General features: G+C 42.5%; 1 protein-coding gene across 4 annotated transcripts in view; it reads right to left on the bottom strand.

The window, feature by feature from the left end:
• Nucleotides 1-17,956, bottom strand: part of PLCE1 (phospholipase C epsilon 1) — a 329,559-nt gene that overhangs the window by 43,928 nt on the left and 267,675 nt on the right. For all 4 annotated transcript variants that reach the window (XM_043597018.1, XM_043597014.1, XM_043597015.1 and 1 more), the window contains exons 15-20: nucleotides 17,184-17,245; nucleotides 16,936-17,101; nucleotides 13,203-13,310; nucleotides 11,975-12,091; nucleotides 9,863-10,021; nucleotides 964-1,093 (exon numbers count right to left, since the gene is read on the bottom strand). In XM_043597018.1, coding sequence (XP_043452953.1) covers nucleotides 964-1,093; nucleotides 9,863-10,021; nucleotides 11,975-12,091; nucleotides 13,203-13,310; nucleotides 16,936-17,101; nucleotides 17,184-17,245 — 742 coding nt within the window. The remainder of the gene's footprint in view (nucleotides 1-963; nucleotides 1,094-9,862; nucleotides 10,022-11,974; nucleotides 12,092-13,202; nucleotides 13,311-16,935; nucleotides 17,102-17,183; nucleotides 17,246-17,956) is intronic.

Here is a 17,956-nt window from a genome sequence, read left to right as displayed (position 1 = left end):
AGGGGGGCAATCCTGGAGCATAAGCAACAGATATTTGGAGGAGGGTAGCTCGGCTGTCTTAATGCCAAGGGTAAATGGTTGCTGATCTGGGCATACCTACATATGAGCAAACAATTATCCTCCACAGAAGCCATATATTCTACACATACAATGTTATTTTTATAAATAGGAACTTAAGCATTTTTTCATTATTACATTACTTTTCACAAGTTGCTAAAATGCAACAGTCTACCATCAGCAATGGTACCTAGAAAACATTTTGTAATCTATAACTAATTTGGTACAAATGAGACACCCCTGAAACCTAATTCTCACATAACAGGAATCCTTCACCTATAATCTGTGGATGACTTCATTCATGTGACTTTTTTGTATTGTGCCATTAGGCTCACCCATGTTTTGTCCCTTTGGTGGAGCCAGAAGGAAATATCTTGTTGGGTTAGTATTGTGAGAACTAGGAAGAGGGGGAAGGGAAATGCTGCTTTTTTTTCCGTATACTTTTTACAAAGCAGGAGTGAAGGCGGTGAGAGGGAGGAGCAGAGAGCACAGAACCATGATGCTGCCCCCTGCAGGTGGTGAGGGGCGAGAACAGCCAGCGGCCACAATGTCTGCCAAGTACATCAGCCACGTCAGAAACTGAAAGGGTGAGAATGAGGTCTCTGCTGCAATTCCACCTTTTCCTCCAGGAACCCACTCAGGAATGACCCCTGTGTTGCTCTCCACACCCTCTTCTTCTTTCCTTGAATGTTGGCTGCAGTGGCTAAGAGAATCCCCTTCCTTCCTTGGTCCTCATCACTAAGCCACGGGATTCAGGAATTCTTGGACAGTTACTACAACAACCTGTTATTGCTGGTCTGTGGAATGACAGACTCATTTTGGGGGGAAAATGACACAAAAAAACCCCACAACAGAAAATCACCCAAGCATTTCCCCGCACACAGCATATGGTTGTGTCTCTCTTACCATCAGACAGGGATTCATAGTCGTAATCATATTCGTCTTCTTCATCCTCCTCTTCCTCGTTATTAGCCGGTGGGGGGTTGGCATTCCCACCATTGTAAGCCTGAGCTTGCATGGATGCTAACTGATGAGCCTGTAAGATATCAGTAATTAAAGACCGCAGATGCTAAGCTCCTGAGGTTTCCTTCATAGCCTTCAAAAGGATCACTTAATGCTTGCCACGGTCACGAAAAGCGGCTTAAGCTATTTTGATTCATTTGAGAGAGAAAACAAAAATCTAAATTCACCTTAAAGTACAACATCAATATTTGGGCAAATGTTAACATCCCTACAATCCAGCAGCTTTTAGAAACAATCACAAGGAATCATATATAGTGCCAGACACCCCGGTTCCCCAGGGGCAAGCCCTACAGGACACATCTTGCTGCTGTAGAGAACCGCCATCACTCCCAAATGATGAAGGAAGGAGCGAATCAGCTCATCAGTGTTGGAAAAGTAAATCTCTGCTAAGAAACTGCTGTCTCTTTTTTGCCCTTAAAATAATAGCTAAAGGCCTTTGACCTGGAGAGAAAGGTTAGAATCCCTATGGAGAATGACACTGAACAAACAGTTGTCGGTTTAAATAAAGTTCTTTCAACAGACTTTATATGAACCATCAATCAGAGTAACAAAAGCTCAGAAACTTCTAGAAACTTGATGCTACGAGGGAGATTGTGTATCTCTATATTTGACTTCCTTATATTACTTATATTTGAATCACCTGGGAGGTGATTTCACGGGATACAAGGTTAATATAGGTCTGGGAACTTAGCATAGGAAATAAGCAGAAATGGAGGAACAGTTACTTGCACGAATTCAAAACAGGAAACCAATCTAAAATCCAACAGTAGAAGAATGAGGTCAGTAAACTATGGTGGTGTATCTGCTTGAAAAAAATTAGACTTGAAAAAATAATTGTGAGATATATTTGTTGAACAGGATATAGAATTGTATGTATAAATATAAATGTAAATATATATACAATTTGAAATCATTTGTTTCATGTCTATATATCTCTGTCTATCCATAATGATTACAATTACATAAAATGATACATAATACAGCATAATACATATGCTGCTGCATAATACAGCAGGGACTCTTGACCTACTGTTGTGGCACAAACCCCTTAGGTCATCTGCTGAGGTAGGATTCCTTCTCAGAATGACATATTACTTTATCCTATTTTTTCAAAGTTTATTTATTTATTTTGAGAGACACAGAGAGAGAGACAGAATCCTAAGCAGACTCCACGCTACCAGTGCAGAGCCCAATTTGGGGCTCAAACTCACGAACTGTGAGATCATGACCTGAGGCTAGATCGAGTTGGATGCTTAACCGACTGAGCCACCCAGAAACCCCCCCTAGAAGGACATTTTAAAGTTTATTTTTATTTTGAGAGACAGAAAGAGAGCATGAGCGGGGTGAGGGGTAAAGAGATCGGGAGAGAGAGAATCCTAGAGAGAGAGCCGAAATCAAGAGTTGGACACTTAACCAACTGAGCCACCCAGGCACCTTTTCAGAATGATATTTTAAATGAATCAAACCAAATACAAAATATTACCAAAAAAATGTTGACTACAGCTATCAAATTATTAAAAAACAAATTTGTGCTATAGGAATATATGTTTAGTAACACAGATAAAAATGTATAATGGTAAGTCCAGTAACATTTTGAAATAGTGGTTAGCATAAATAATTCTTGGAGATATTAGCAACAACTGTGATGTAATATAAAAACTATAATTTCAGGGTCACTAGGTGGCTCAGTCAGTTAAGCGTTCGACTTCGGCTCAGGTCATGATCTCACAGTTTGGGAGTTTGAGCCCTGTGTCGGGCTCTGCCCTGACAGTGCAGAGCCTGCTTGGGATTCTCTCTCTCTCCCCCCCTCTCTCTGCCACTTGTGCTCTCTCTATCTCTCAAAATAAATAAATAAACTTAGAAAAAAACCCTATAATTTTTATTGCTGATGAAGACCTAAGAACTGCCAATGTTACTGTGGTTTATTCCTTTATTATTGGAAGAAATGCTAAATTTTAGCTAGAGGTTAGTGCAAAGGGGGATGTAATTTTTTCTTCTTCTAAATTCACGGACCCTTGATTTCTGTCTGTTGATGTGTTATCAAGGTTAAGAACCCCTGTAATAAGGGTATGTTTGGCACTGGAATTATGTAGGTTTTAAAATAAAATATTTCTCTATTCCCTAAATTTTCTGAAATGTGGTTATATTACTTTTACAATATAAAATGTATACATAAGGAAGAAACAATTTAGGCTGTGTCTATATCCACATAAAATATTTTACAATATAGCTCACTTTACACAACTGAACCTTGTTTCAGCTGGGATTTCTCAAAGTGGGTTTTATGGAACGCTAGTTCCATGGGTATTAACAGCTGTTAGGTAAAAACTGACAGTTACAGTAACCACAAAACAAAATGGGAGGTTGGAAACAGCACTTGAACAAACTGAGACAGACACATTCTTGCTACAGGGTTTCACACTGCCTTCATTTAATATGCTAGAGGGCATTGTGATTCTTCAAAGATCTCCAGTACAGCATTTCCCACACTTTTTTAACCAGGGATTTCCCCCCCCTTTTCTCAGCGTGTCTCACAGGATTGGTGTTCTTCAAAACTTTGGGAAAGCTACTCTAGGCACAAGGGAGCCACAAAAGCAAGTCTATTTGTCATGGGTAAGAGAAGGGCCTTGATGCAGCAGGCGTTCAAGGTAGAGCCAAAGGGCTGGGAATGATGAGGCAAACAGCTTGGTAGACCCACTGGCAGACAAGTGTGAGAACCATATGATGGGAGAGGCGCCGCGCAAAGATCCTGGGACTGGCGATATCAGAAAGCAGTGTGCCAAGGTCCCTTAAATTCCCAAACACTTCCACCAATGCAGGAAGTATGGAGATGTGGCCAAAAGGAAAACCAGGAGCTGACATCCTTATTTTTTTGCAATACCCAGCTTACCCTGAGGCAGAAAAACAGGATCTTAGCCCTTGATTCAAACAATTCAGAGGCACCTGGGGGGCTCAGTCAGCAGAGCATCTGACTTCGACTCAGGTCATCATCTCACGGTTCATAAGTTCAAGCCCCATGTCAGGCTCCCTGCTGTCAGCACAGAGCCCACTTCAGATTCTCTGTCCCCCTTTCTCTCTGCCCCTCCCCTGCTTGTGCTTGCTCTCTCTGTCTCAAAAATTAATAAACGTTAAAAACAAACAAACAAAAAACAATTCAGATATAGGTCAGGGGGTTGGAGTTAGGGGCCAGACGAGGAGACTGTGTCAGATGGGTCTAGGTGGGGCCATGTCTTACTCTGCTCTGTTCCCCTGGTACCTGGGACAGTCCCTGTCATCTAGTATGGTGGCTCTGAGTCAATCCACCCTTGCTGAGGCTGAGCTCCTTGTGTGGCAATGACCCAGGTAATTCAGGGGTTGGTCTGAACACACTGGGGCTCTAGACACTCAATCGTCCAGTCTTGTGTGAGCTCAGATCACCAGGTCTGCACCCACAACCTACCAGACTGAAACACCTTGCAGGTATGATTGTCAGTAGTCCCTGGAATAGTGGAAGCTGGAAGTGGTCTTAGAAAACTAGAAGTGGGATTACACTGTTCTGTTTTTCCAACAGGAGGAAGGGGCAAATTGCGGAAATTATATAGTGGGGAGTATCACGGTGATAGCCGACAAAATCAGAATGGATTATTAATTTGTTGGTTGTGAGAACACAGAAGAAAGAGGTGATTATCAAGGGTTAGTGTGGGTTTACTAAGAACACATTTCCAGAACACTCAGCTCTTTAGATTCTGGGGAAATGTGGGCTGCAAAAGAAAAGAGCACTAGACAGGAGTGATGGTTACCTAAACTCCAGGAAGGTTCTGTAAGAAGGACCATAGGGCTCTCTGCTTGGTAATATGGCTCAAGGGCAACTTGGAATGAAGCCACCACTAGAAAAACTGCCAATAAATGCACTGGATATCAGAAGTCCAAATTCACAAAGAACCTTTTGTACTGTGATGGCATGCCAAAACCGAAGAAGAGCAAATTTAACAGAGATAAATGTGAGGCTCCTGCCCATGAAAGATTAAAATCAACGGTCAACCTGGAAAAATGGGAGACCAGCCAAAGAACAGTCCATGTGAAAATAACTGAACTCTTTTTGTTTTCCACAAACTCAACAAGAGCCCAGTGTGCACCAAAGAATTTTAAAAGTGAGAACAGTCCTAGGCTGCATTAACTGAGGTATGAAGTACAAGTGAAGAGAGGTGATGGCTTCACTGTCCTTGTGCGGTCAGACCCTATCTGGAGTACGGACTTGTTCTGGAAATCACATTTTAAGATCAGCAAATTCAAGAATATCCACAAATTTAAGAATATCCAAACATTCTTAATGGAAAGTAAAGAGTCTTAGCAGCCATATCCTATGAGAAACAGTTGACACAACAAGAATGTTTAGTTTGGAGAAGAGAAAAGCTGGTGGGGAGACACATGCTAGCTCTCTAGGTCTGGAATTAGTCTGTGCAGCTGCAGAGGGAAGAAGTTGTGCCAAGAAGTAGGAGGAACAGGAAGGAAGGCTGGGCTCAACATAAAGAAGACTTCTGAAATAGCACAATGTATTCATTTGTGAATTGGAGGCTGTGTAAGTAACTGCAAGCGACTGCAGAGAATGGGAAGGGCAAACAGCAACAACATTCAAGCGCATCTCGAAGACCACAGAGGTATGCACAGGGCGGCTGTGTCTACCTGGCAGTCAGGAGTGGGCAGTAGTTGCTGAGTAAACAAAACAGCACGGAGGAACAGTGTTGTAGAAGAAAAAGCACCCTGTGCTGGGTAGTGAGTTACTGATGCATCATCTGAGGAGGGCCAGGCAGTGGGGAACACATGCTAATGTTTTAGTTGAATGACTTCTTAACAAAGCCCATCAGCATAGATCTCATGGCTCCTGGAACCCTCATAAAGGGCAGGCTTTCTGGAGCAGCTTTGAGAGCACAGACCTGGACACAGGGAACCTAGCAGAGGGCTCAAACTGGTGGCCCTCAGGGCTGACTTCACCTCCAGACCAGACTGGTTTGGCTGGCACAGTGTTTTATTTAAAAAAAAAAAATTTTTTTTTTTCAACGTTTATTTATTTTTGGGACAGAGAGAGGTAGAGCATGAACGGGGGAGGGGCAGAGAGAGAGGGAGACACAGAATCGGAAACAGGCTCCAGGCTCTGAGCCATCAGCCCAGAGCCTGACGCGGGGCTCGAACTCCCGGACCACGAGATCGTGACCTGGCTGAAGTTGGACGCTTAACCGACTGCGCCACCCAGGCGCCCCTGGCACAGTGTTTTAAAAAGAATTCAATTAGGGGCGTCTGGTGGCTCAGTCAGTTGAGCGTCTGACTTCGGCTCAGGTCATGATCTCACACTCGTGAGTTCGAGCCCCATGTCGGGCTCTGTGCTGACAGCTCGGAGCCTGGAGCCTGCTTCAGATGCTGTGCCTCCCTCTCTCTGCCCCTCCCCCACTCAGACTCTGTTTCTCTCCCCCTCTCTCTCTCTCTCAAAATAAATACACATAATAAAAATTTTTTTGAAAAGAATTTAATTAGAACTGTTCATTTATGAGGGCATGCATGCTCCACTCCCATCCTGGCTGCTTCCAACTGTCATGTAGTCACCTGTCCCCTCATATTTATGTTGCTTGACCCCTGAGGATGGGGGTTTTGCAACTCTTGGCCTAGAGCTGTGTGCCATCTTCAAACTGTGTGCCTCCAGGGTACACAAAGATGTCTAGGGATGTTCAGCTTCATATATTTTTAAAGGAATCAATTTCTAGATTCAGTATCTTCAACTTCCGTGTGTACTTTTCAAAAAACAGGACTGCCTGCAAACAAGCTTATGGTTGGCTGGTTCTCTCTTCCCCATGCTCTTGTCCTCACTGTTCTTCTCTGGCTTTATAAAAGGAACGTATAACTTTCATTTACCAATAAAAAAATCTGTGATGCATGAGATGAGATGAAAACCACCTAAGGCAGCAAAGGGTCACTGGAGAATGCAGGGCTCCTGAGAGTCTGGAGAAGCTAAGGGCAGGTGGGGGGGACCTTATTTCATCTAGGCAACGAGAATGTTCAAGGCTTCATGCCTTTCTCTCTCTCTCTCTCTCTCTTTCCTACCCTCCCTTCCCTTCATCTGTCCACCTATCTTAGAAATAATATTCAAAAGTGTGATGGTCATCTTAGGGTTAATACAATGTTTACTTGAGTGAAAAAAAAATAAAGTCAGACTTTTTCTGACCAAACGTCATCTGGCTGACTGTGCTGATTTCTTTGATAATGAGGACTGTTTTGTACATTATATTGATATATAGTTAATGTCATCTGTATTTACATATAATAAATATTACATTTGAAAACATATCCTTTGTAACTATTTACACTTGTGATAAAATTTCTTTTTTTTTTTTTTAATTTTTTTTCAACGTTTTTTATTTATTTTTGGGACAGAGAGAGACAGAGCATGAACAGGGGAGGAGCAGAGAGAGAGGGAGACACAGAATCAGAAACAGGCTCCAGGCTCCGAGCCATCAGCCCAGAGCCTGACGCGGGGCTCGAACTCACGGACCGCGAGATCGTGACCTGGCTGAAGTCGGACGCTTAACCGACTGCGCCACCCAGGCGCCCCTAAAATTTCTAATGTCAACTTAAAAATGTATGAAAAGGGGAAAAACGTGTGAGAGTTACAGTTTCTTTTTTTTTTCCTTCAAAGTTTTATTTAAGTCCTGGTTAGTTAACATATAGTGTAATATTGGTTTCAGGAGAGGAAAGTTTTTCAAAAATCTTTTAAGCAAATCTTGAGCAAAAAAGGTTTGCTGGGCATAGTTCTAGAGGATCCATGGTAATCCTGAGCTGCTCCAGTTAGGGCAAAACTGACCAGTAGGGATCCCTTGGCTGGAATGGTTTGGAGCACTTTCTGTAAATATCTGTTTTCAGAAGGGTAAGTCTAAAGATGATGGAGCTTCCGGCCTCACCCTCCCCTGCCCTGAGGGCATCCGGAGTAACTGGGCACATGGTGAATCACTGACTTTACTAGGTGATGTAATATAAGCTCCTAACTCAGCCTGGACTTTGGGCCGTCTGGAATCCCACTGCAGGTGAGCGGGGCAGCCTGGGGACTGCCTGGTACTTACTCAGCAGATGACAAGATTCTTGAAGGGCCCCTCAGGGAAGCAGAAATGTTCTAGAATGGCAAGATATGCTGGACACAGGGACTGAGATGTGGGACAGTGAAATGTTTCCAGAGTGGTCTGCAATTCGGGCAGGGGTCCCATGATTCACTTTAGGAAAGATTTTGTGAGATTTTCGTGTCAGAAGAATCTTGTGCTCTAGTTACCTTCACATTCCCATATTATAGAGGAAGAAATGGAGACCCAGGAAGTTTGACTGGCCCATGGTCACATGGCTGGTCTGTGACAGAGACAGTGACTAAAAACTGGTATCTCAGCTCTATATCTAACGCTCCTTCTGTAGAACCATGCTATATATCACTCGGCTTCAAACTCAGGCCCTTACCTGTGAGTTCTACAAATTAGGGCTTTTAGAAGGTTTGATGAATGTCCCAAATGGACTACTGAACTAGGTATAACTGGATACTTGACTCAATTTGACTTGGCATTTTTTTATTAACGACTTTGCACAAGGCTCCAAACTTGTTGGACTCATAGAACCTTCTGCAGGGGCGCCCGGGTGTCTCAGTCGGTTAAGCGTCTGACTTCAGCTCAGGTCATGATCTTGCGGTTTGTGGGTTCAAGCCCCGCATCGGGCTCTGTGCTAACAGCTCAGAGCCTGGAGCCTGTTTCTAATTCTGTGTCTCCTCCTCTCTCTGCCCGACCCCCCGCCATGCTCATGCTCTGTCTCTGTCTCTCAATAATAAATAAATGTTAAAAAAAAAAAAAAAAGAATCCTTCTGCTAATTTCTCTGTTCTCTGGAAGCCTCTGAAACAGGACTGCAATAAGGCCCGGAGGCTTGGAGGTGATAGCACAGACAGAAATTAAGAGCCATCAGCCACGACCTCGGTTGAGCTCTGGATCGTCCCTGCTGCTGAAACGGCACCACTGTACTGAGCTTCGTGCAGCAACTCTTCTTGTTAAGTTTCAAAAGTGGTGTTTTAGGGTCAATAATAAAGACAGAGGCCTAAATAGAACAGATAGTTTGGCAGCTGGCATTCTGTATGATGAGTGCAACCTGGCATAGGAACTCAGTGGCCCTGGCGCTACACTTCTTCATGGATCTTTGGGCCAAAGGCTCTTTACACAAGCAGGTTTGTGATACTTGGGGAGTAGATCTCTGTGGGTGAGATCGGTATGGGAGTGCCCTGGAGTCCACAAGCTACCGTGATACCTTGTGCCAACTTCCATGCTGGGACCATGGGGCTGCTGGTATTGGGATTCACTACCGACCTCAGGAGTCACAGCCCCTGGTCCAAGTGCTCCTCCTACAGGGTGGGGTGCTTCTCTAAGGGTGGGGGAGGGTTCCTTATACAGGGGTGCTTTACCTAAAGGGAACCATGGCAACCACTTTGGGATTGACAGCTATGAAGTCTAGGTCTAGAGACAAGAGTCACACATTATCCTGTTCAGAGTAATTTAAATAATGAGATACATTCTACATGAGAAATTAATTTCATGACATAAAATTCTAGGTGAGGAAGGGGACAGTATTTATGAGTCTAGTAAAGGGAAAGCCAAAGTTCAAACTTGTCATTCCAGGAAACTCAACTGTCACAAAATGGTTACCCTGCAGGTCTTCTGAAAGGTCAGAAGAATAACATTGATTTCTTTGTTCTGGGCACACAGCATACCCCTAGCCTCTATGATGAGAGAATACCTTTTGCTTTAAGATATCCACTGGTGTTTGGTGGGCTTTTAGCTTCTTATTTTTAAGGAGCACTTTCCTTCTAAGTTGGTCGGGTGAGGGAAGCATTGGGTCATCTGAGAAATCACTCTCAAACAGGAACTTAGCCACCAGTTTTTCTCCAAACACACTCTGAAAGGAATAAAGGAAAACACACGATCAGTGCCTTTTACCTACGCTTGGGTAATTCAACTAGATATTTCAGCTCAGTTGAATTGTTCTGCAAACCCTAGGAAGAGAAAGTAGGAAAGAAGTGGTGTCTCTCCTCCCCGCCAACAGTTTCTTACTGGAAGGAAGGGAGGTGGCTGGAAGGTCAGAAGGAGAGGTCTAGGCCATTCCCCAGGTGGGGCCAGCTCTAACTATTTAGGAAGGTCCTTTAGGGTCTGATACACTAAAGAAAGAAAAGGAGATTCAATTAGAGGCTGTGGTTTATAGAACACAATCTGTTCCAGATGTGAGTTAGATGTCAAAAGGATAGAAACCTTGAGGTAGGTAAGGAGTGGGGACGAGGTTGAAAGATAATGGGGAGAATGTGCTATACGGTCTTCTCACAAAGATTTTATGAGCATTGGCCTCTGAAGGGGAATGTGTATCTTCAAGGAGGCGGGCGGTGGGAGTAGGCACAAGACAATCCATTGGGGTGAGGGTAGAAAATACAGCAGTTTCTAATTCTAGTAAATTTTTAACTAAAAAAGAACAAAAATGAAGCTTATTAGTGTTTCATGTATCTTTGCCTCATTAATGGAGTTGAGAAATGGGTACCACCATTTGGCAAGAGCACCTGTTCCGTCTGCACACGTCTCTTTGTAAGGTGTCTTTATCAGCTGCTACAGCCATTAACATCGAACACTGAAGTAATAAACTAAACTTAAAACCACACATACAAGTCACAGATCACAAAAATTTAAAAAACAATGAATGTCTTCAATCACATTACTCCCACTGAAAACAGTAATACATTTATTGTTAAAATTTTTATGAGACCAAAAGGGATTTTGTACCATTAATAAATAATAGTATAAGAATAATTCTTTACTTCATCTTTTTATGTTATTCCCTTTCATATTCTATTTTTGTGTGTTTTATTAATGTATAAAATATGTTAATAAGTAAGATATATGTATAGTTTATGAATAAGTCAATAAGCGTACAATAGGAATACATATACTGCAGTATTTTACTGATGGATACAATCAAAAAAGTTGAGGAGGAGCCTGAGTGGATCACTAGGTTAAGTGTCTGACTCTTGGTTTTGGCTCAGGTCATGATCTCAGGGTCGTGAGACTGAGCTAGGGCTCTGCACTGGGCATGGAGCCTGATTAAGATTATCTCTCTCTCTCTCTCCCTCTACTCCTCCCTACCAGTCACACATGTGCATACATTCTACTTCTCTCTGTAAAAAAAAAAAAAAGTTGAGGCCATTATTCTAAATGATGGCAAAAAAAAAAAAAAGTCAATATGAAAAGCTAATTAGTTTTGTTGGCATAAGTATTTGGGGACATTTTCCTCTGCCCATGCCCCTCCCTCCTCCTGATAGCCTTATTTCCATAAATGCCTCAATCAATGGAGGAAGGGGGAAGTATAAAGGAATATTTGCCCCTAAATGTGTCTGCATGATAGTTTGCCTATATAAGGAAGAACCAAATGTTATAGCAACTGTTTTGGCTGGTCTAAGCTCTTTGCCAAATTGGATCCCTCTATCTGTAGTGTTAGACACAGGAAAATTTCACTTATTTGCCCTGAGATATTTTCAGTTTTCCACATACAACTGACAGGTGACATCCCAGCATCCCTGATTTGTGGTACCAGAAGCATTGGAGAGTTGGTCTCTCCTTATCTCCTAAGGCTTTCTGGAAATGGTTAGGAGACCACAGAACAATGCTTCTATCACTTCAGCTGAAAAGATGGACCATTCAAGAGAAAGTCCAAGCTCCCATGGCACCCTCATTTCTTAGGTCTGAGGGACCCTAATTGTGCTTCATGGCTGAGGTCCAGCTGTCATGTGGTCCATGGTGGCTCCATATAAAAGCAACAGTTTGAAGACAAAGGCCAAGATACCATCCTGCCTCTTAGCTTATAGCTTACCTTGAAAATTTCTGCCATTTTTCGTTGCTGAGGCAATGAGCAGTGGTTCTCAATCGATATGATGATGGGCAGGTCAGAGTTGACAAAGGCACTGCGTTCAATGGCTTCAACCACCTCCTACAGGAGCCAGAAGAGCTCATTAGAGTCCAGATGTCCTCCAGATGTATCAGAAAGCCAGTTACTTATAGCCACAGAGAGCACATAAATTGTTGTATGCAGAAAATTCTGGCCAAAATGGTTGTATTTTTTTCAAAGTATTTTCAAATTAAGCAAGATGATAGGCAGTTTTCTGTGAATACATTAAACTGTTCATACTGAGTTTTGTTTGCATACTTTATAAGGAACTTATATACTTTATTAGTATGCCAAATCTAATAAATCAGTATGTATACTGATTACATTATAGGTAAAAGGCACTGTGTTGGTTACACCATCAAAATGATAAGGCTTAAGATACTTTTCTGTTTTCAAGGAGTTTGTAATCAATCTACTTGGGACAATAAGACATATATACATATACTCATGTGTGCATGTAAACACAGTTATCAAATCTTCCTTCTCTCAATATAAAGTACAAAAGTTTCAGGAGAGATGAATAGGAAGATGAGCTAAAGAGAAAATGCATTTTAGCTATCCGGTCTACATATAAGACAGAAATAATAGTATTCCATTCCAGCCCGGCCACAGTTCAGAGAAAAATGATTTTACACAACGAAAAACACTGAATGAGGATAGTAATTGCACAATGAATGAATAAACTATCTAGAATTCGAAACAATAATCCAAGGAGCCTAGTCTTCCTGGGTGACCGACCTCCCCAAGTAGAACCAATTTTCATTACTTTGTAATATTATTTAATCATCTCCCAACACATGATGTTGGTCTTTGTCAGCAGGACACCAGGATAAATGACCTTTAATTCCTGTAGCAAGAGAAAAGCTCCTGCCTTTTATATAGCATCTTAGGGTGTAAAAATTGCAACAATATAATTACAAGGTAACTCATTTCAGGTCCTGGTTATTAAGCTCTGGTTGAGTGAGAACTTAATGGGAGTTCTAGATCAACTCCCAGAAAAATGGACATGTGCACATCCCATACAGTTTCGGGAAGTCTACAGACTCGGGACAAGAACCCCAACTTAAGGTGTGATTGGAAGAGTCACTCACAGAAAAGGCGCACAAAGACAGTGACTCCGTGATGGGATTTAGGGACCATTAGGAAGCGTTACCTTGAAGGGGATCTTGGTTGTCAGCGTGTGTCCATGATAGATGATGGGCAACCCGTCGTCTCCATCCCAACAATCCAGCTCTACGCTCCTACAGCCTTGCAGGAGGACCTGTGTGATTAACGAACACATCCAGCCCGCATGAGCAAAGGGACACAGGGCCTCAGATGCAGCCCGGCATGTGCTTCTACCTATCAGTGTTCACATTCAGGACTAAAGCAGGAGGGTGTAAGATCTAAAATAAATCCTGCATTTGGGCCAAAAGCCGCAATTCATTAGGGGAGACAACAGATGATGGTGGAAAGAGTGTTTACCAGAGCTGAATACTATCAGAAGGTAAAATTTGATAGCAAAACCATAGGACTATTTTCCCAGCGACTATGGTCCCTTGAGGGACCTACACACAGTACATCCTGAAATGAGACAGCCAGGCCAGTGCTCTACCTGGGCAAATATCGGTGGAGATGAAGGGGCTATTGCTGCAGCCCAAAGGAAATGAGGCCACTGATTCTTTAATGACCTGGCTAAACATTTGTATGACTGTAATCAGAATAAAATTCTCTCTGTTTAGACCCAAATTCTGCTATCAGCTAATGCCTTCACTAGGAACACATAGCACGTTAAGACTAGAAGCAAGCAGTCCTCAAGGATTTGCCTTATTGTCTACAGAGGCAAATAATGCACAAACTGCCCTTTTCCATGCCCACGGCATCATCAGTAACCAATCAACATCCTTGCCCCTTAAGCTTTGGTATGTTTATCTCTCAACCTCATCAGGAAAGTGCTTCAGGAAACACCCCGATGAATTAGAGGAGAGGACACCTATTTGCCATCCCAGATGTAGAGCTGGAAGCAGAGCTTGTGACACGTGCTCAGGTTGCAGCTCTGTAATATTTGCTTGGAGCAGCCTCTTCCTCCGTAGACTCTGTTGTGAACTATCTTAAAAGATGTCCATGTATTGGAAGGGCAAAGTACACCAAGAGGCGGATGTATCTATGAATGGGCCAACTCACTGGTTTAAAACTCCATGTAACTATTTCCATGCAGTAACAATCCAATACTGTAGAGAGTGGCCACTAGAGTTGCTGCAAGAAAACTCAGATTGTGGAATCCCTCATATATTTATATTTTTTATGACGTCTTTGCTAGATTCTTCCATTGCACAGCATGCAGCACCCAATCTTCCCAGGTGACCTATCTCCCAGGTGGAACCGATTCTGCAGCCTAAAAACTCTCAAGGCTGTCAGCTTCTCCCAACACCTAAAGCATCAAGAGGCGTGTTGCTTTGGGCTGAAGATGGCTGTGTCATGTGCCAGCAGGAGCATGAGGCTGCTTCATGTCTGTGGTGAGCCACACTGGGAAGAATGCTCACTGACTGGCAGCAGATGAGATGGTTTTAGCAGGCAGAGACTAACGGTATTTATCTAAGTCTGCCTGACATTAAGACCACATACGGCTATTGTTGAAAGTGCTGCTATAAACATTGGGGTACAAGTGCCCCTATGCATCAGCACTCCTGTATCCCTTGAGTAAATTCCTAGCCTAAATGTCCATCAACTGATGAATGGATAAAGAAATTGTGGTTTATATACACAATGGAATACTACGTGGCAATGAGAAAGAATGAAACATGGCTTTTTGTAGCAACGTGGATGGTACTGGAGAGTGTTATGCTAAGTGAAATAAGTCATACAGAGAAAGACAGATACCATATGTTTTCACTCTTATGTGGATCCTGAGAAACTTAACAGAAGTCCATGGGGGAGGGGAAGAAAAAAAAAAAGAGAGAGGTTAGAGAGGGAGAGAGCCAAAGCATAAAAGACTTTTAAAAACTGAGAATAAACTGAGGGTTGATGGGGAGTGGGAGGGAGGGGAGGATGGGTGATGGTATTGAGGAGGGCACCTGTTGGGATGAGCACTGAGTGTTGTATGGAAACCAATTTGACAATAAAGTTCATATTAAAAAAAAAAAAAAGACCACATACGGCTAGAAGAAGAAAACCAGGGCTTGAAATTCCAGGTAAGAACAGGGCTTTTTCTCATTTCCGATCTGTCCCGGGGAGTAAGGTGAGGAGATAACTAGGAGGGCTGAAGGAGAGCAGAGTGCTGATAAATAAAGGATGAGGAATCTTCACACTAGGTTTAACCACCTCTCTGAGTCTAGTTGAGGGGCTTTCATGCCTCATTCAAAGGGTGTGACAATCTCTACTTGGGGTGTAATGTTAAGGGGTTAGAAAAAATCTCTTTGAGGTCAATAGGGAAGTGAAGCAGGAATTAAAGTTAGGACACTGGCCCCTGCTCATTCATTTTCCTGGGAGATACACACACACACACACACACACACACACACACACACACACACACACTTCATTTCTTTCCCCTAGAACTGGAACAATAGATTTCAAACTCCTTTTAACCTTGGAATTCTCTGTGCAAATGGAGGGTCATATGTAAAGCACATAAAAAGAACAGGACTTCAGCTGCAGTGGGGGTAGGAGGTGTAGCCTTCCTACTTTGCTGCTTCCTTATCTCAGCGTCCCCAGCTGAGGTCCCTGGACAGAGCACCTACTTTGAAAATCACTACTCTAGGGACACATCTTCATTTCAAAATAAAAGTACTCAGGCGTGCCTGGGTGGCTCAGTTGGTTAAGTGTCTGACTTTGGCTCAGGTCATGATCTCATGGTTTGCGAGTTCGAGCCCCACATGAGGTTCTCTGCTGTCAGCACAGAGCCCACTTCGGATCCTCTGCCCCCATCTCTCTCTGCCCCTCCCCTGCTTGCGCATGTGCACACACTCTCAAAAATAAACGTTTAAAGTACTTTAGATTTTTAGAGTTTAAAATACATATTCCTTAGTAGATAAGCTTTGGGACAGAATTTTACCCATGCTTGAGGAATAGCTGGACTGATCAGGAGAACGAAGGAAGCTCAGCTCTGCTGGGTTTGTGTGAACAATGACAATTTTCACACTTAAACATCCTCCCCCCACCTCACCCCCAACCACACACTTCTATTCCCTGAGCCTAGGTTAGCTTCTTCCTGATGAACTCTTCTTATAGGAGGTCAGAAAACAGGCAGCATAGATGAGGAAGTTGCAGAAAATATAACAGAGACAACTGACATGCAGATCATTGAGAGTTGGTGTTTAGGTCAAACGGATGTGCTTTTTCTAGTCCAGAGACCCTTCTGAGTTTCCAAGAACATTCCCATGAATTTAAGTGTGTAGGGACAGTGCCCATAGTCTTTGCAGATTTTTGTTCCTTAAGTTGGTTACCATAGGGATGGATTGATTATCTAACAAATTGCAAATGAAAATAAACAATATTTTGGGAATAACTTCATAGAAAGCTGCATTTTCTATTATGCTTTCCTACTACATTGTATTGATTTATTTAGCATTTAGTGAAACGATCAGATAATTTTCCCATGGGAAAATCTAATTATAGTAGGAGTAGGTCAGACTAACTAGGATTTAAAAGCTATGAGTCTCAAACAAATACTTTTTTTTTTTTTTGGTGCCTAGAAAAAAGGTCAAGTGTAGATAGGAGGGAGAAAGAAAACAAAAAGAAATAGACAAAACGACAGCGTGTATAGGCAGTTTTCCCACACATCATGTTTCCTCACATTTTACACATAATAGTTTGTAAGTTCTTCAAAGGAGTCAGAAGTCAGATTTTTTGTGACTTATAGCAATTATAGCAATAATGGAAATCCCATGTCATGTGGAATTCTGTACCTGGCTGTAGAGTTCTACTGAGGACTCTCCTTTGAGCTGGTGGCCTGTGAGGTAGGTATTGTGTGAAGATTCAATGTAATAGTAGGAGAGGGGCAGCTGTAGTTCTTTAATGTTTTCCTGTGACTCATCATTTTTGGAGGCGAAATTATCTTTATCCATCAGAAACCTAGAGGAAACAAATTTTCTTAGGACTGCGTGGGAAAAATATGTATTCTTAAATGATGGGCAACAGATATTTTAAAGGTTACCTTGCAAATCCTTCAAATGACAGTAGGCCCTGATGACACATACTAACGCTAGGCTCGAACTTCTGCAAGGGACACAAAAAGAGCGTTATTTAGGTAAAGGAAACTAAGGGGAAAAAACCCACCACGTCATTTTTTAAAGATGTTCTGTTTTCATCAGGAAACATCTAAGCCAAATATTTGAACTAATATAGTTATGTAACGGTAAGAGGTAGTTTTTTACTCCCAAAGAAAACATTTATTATACGTGCGTTTATTATACAAAGCATATTTATTTAAAAGAAAAAGGGAGACTGAGGGAAAAGAATACAGTTCATATGAAAACAAATGGTTATCGGCATATCCAGGTGAAAATGGGGATAATAATAGCAGCTTCTGGCAGCTGGTGAGAGGTGAAATGAGATGATTCCCAGAGAACACTTAGTACAGGGCTCGTACTCAACAACAGCGTAATGAGCACCCAACCATGTGATCACCATCTTAATGTCGCTAGCATTTCCGGTGATCAGCTGCTGAACAGTGAATCCACTGATTCCCCATCAGTTGACAGGGAGGCTGAAAACCTAGACTTGATCCTGCAGCATGTGACGCAGCCATCATGAGCGTGTCACTCCATGTCCTACTACCCTCTAGTGGAAGCCATCATCATATCTTGCCAGGTTACTGTGACAACTTCCCACCTGGTCCCTCTGCTTCCACTCCATCCCCAACACAGTTCATTTTCCAATGGGGCGAGAGTGACCTCTTGAGAACATAAATTATGTTAGTCCCCTGCT

Source organism: Prionailurus bengalensis, chromosome D2 (genome assembly GCF_016509475.1).
Source record: "Prionailurus bengalensis isolate Pbe53 chromosome D2, Fcat_Pben_1.1_paternal_pri, whole genome shotgun sequence".
Classification (NCBI taxonomy): domain Eukaryota; kingdom Metazoa; phylum Chordata; class Mammalia; order Carnivora; family Felidae; genus Prionailurus; species Prionailurus bengalensis.
This window is presented reverse-complemented; position numbering and strand designations above follow the sequence as displayed.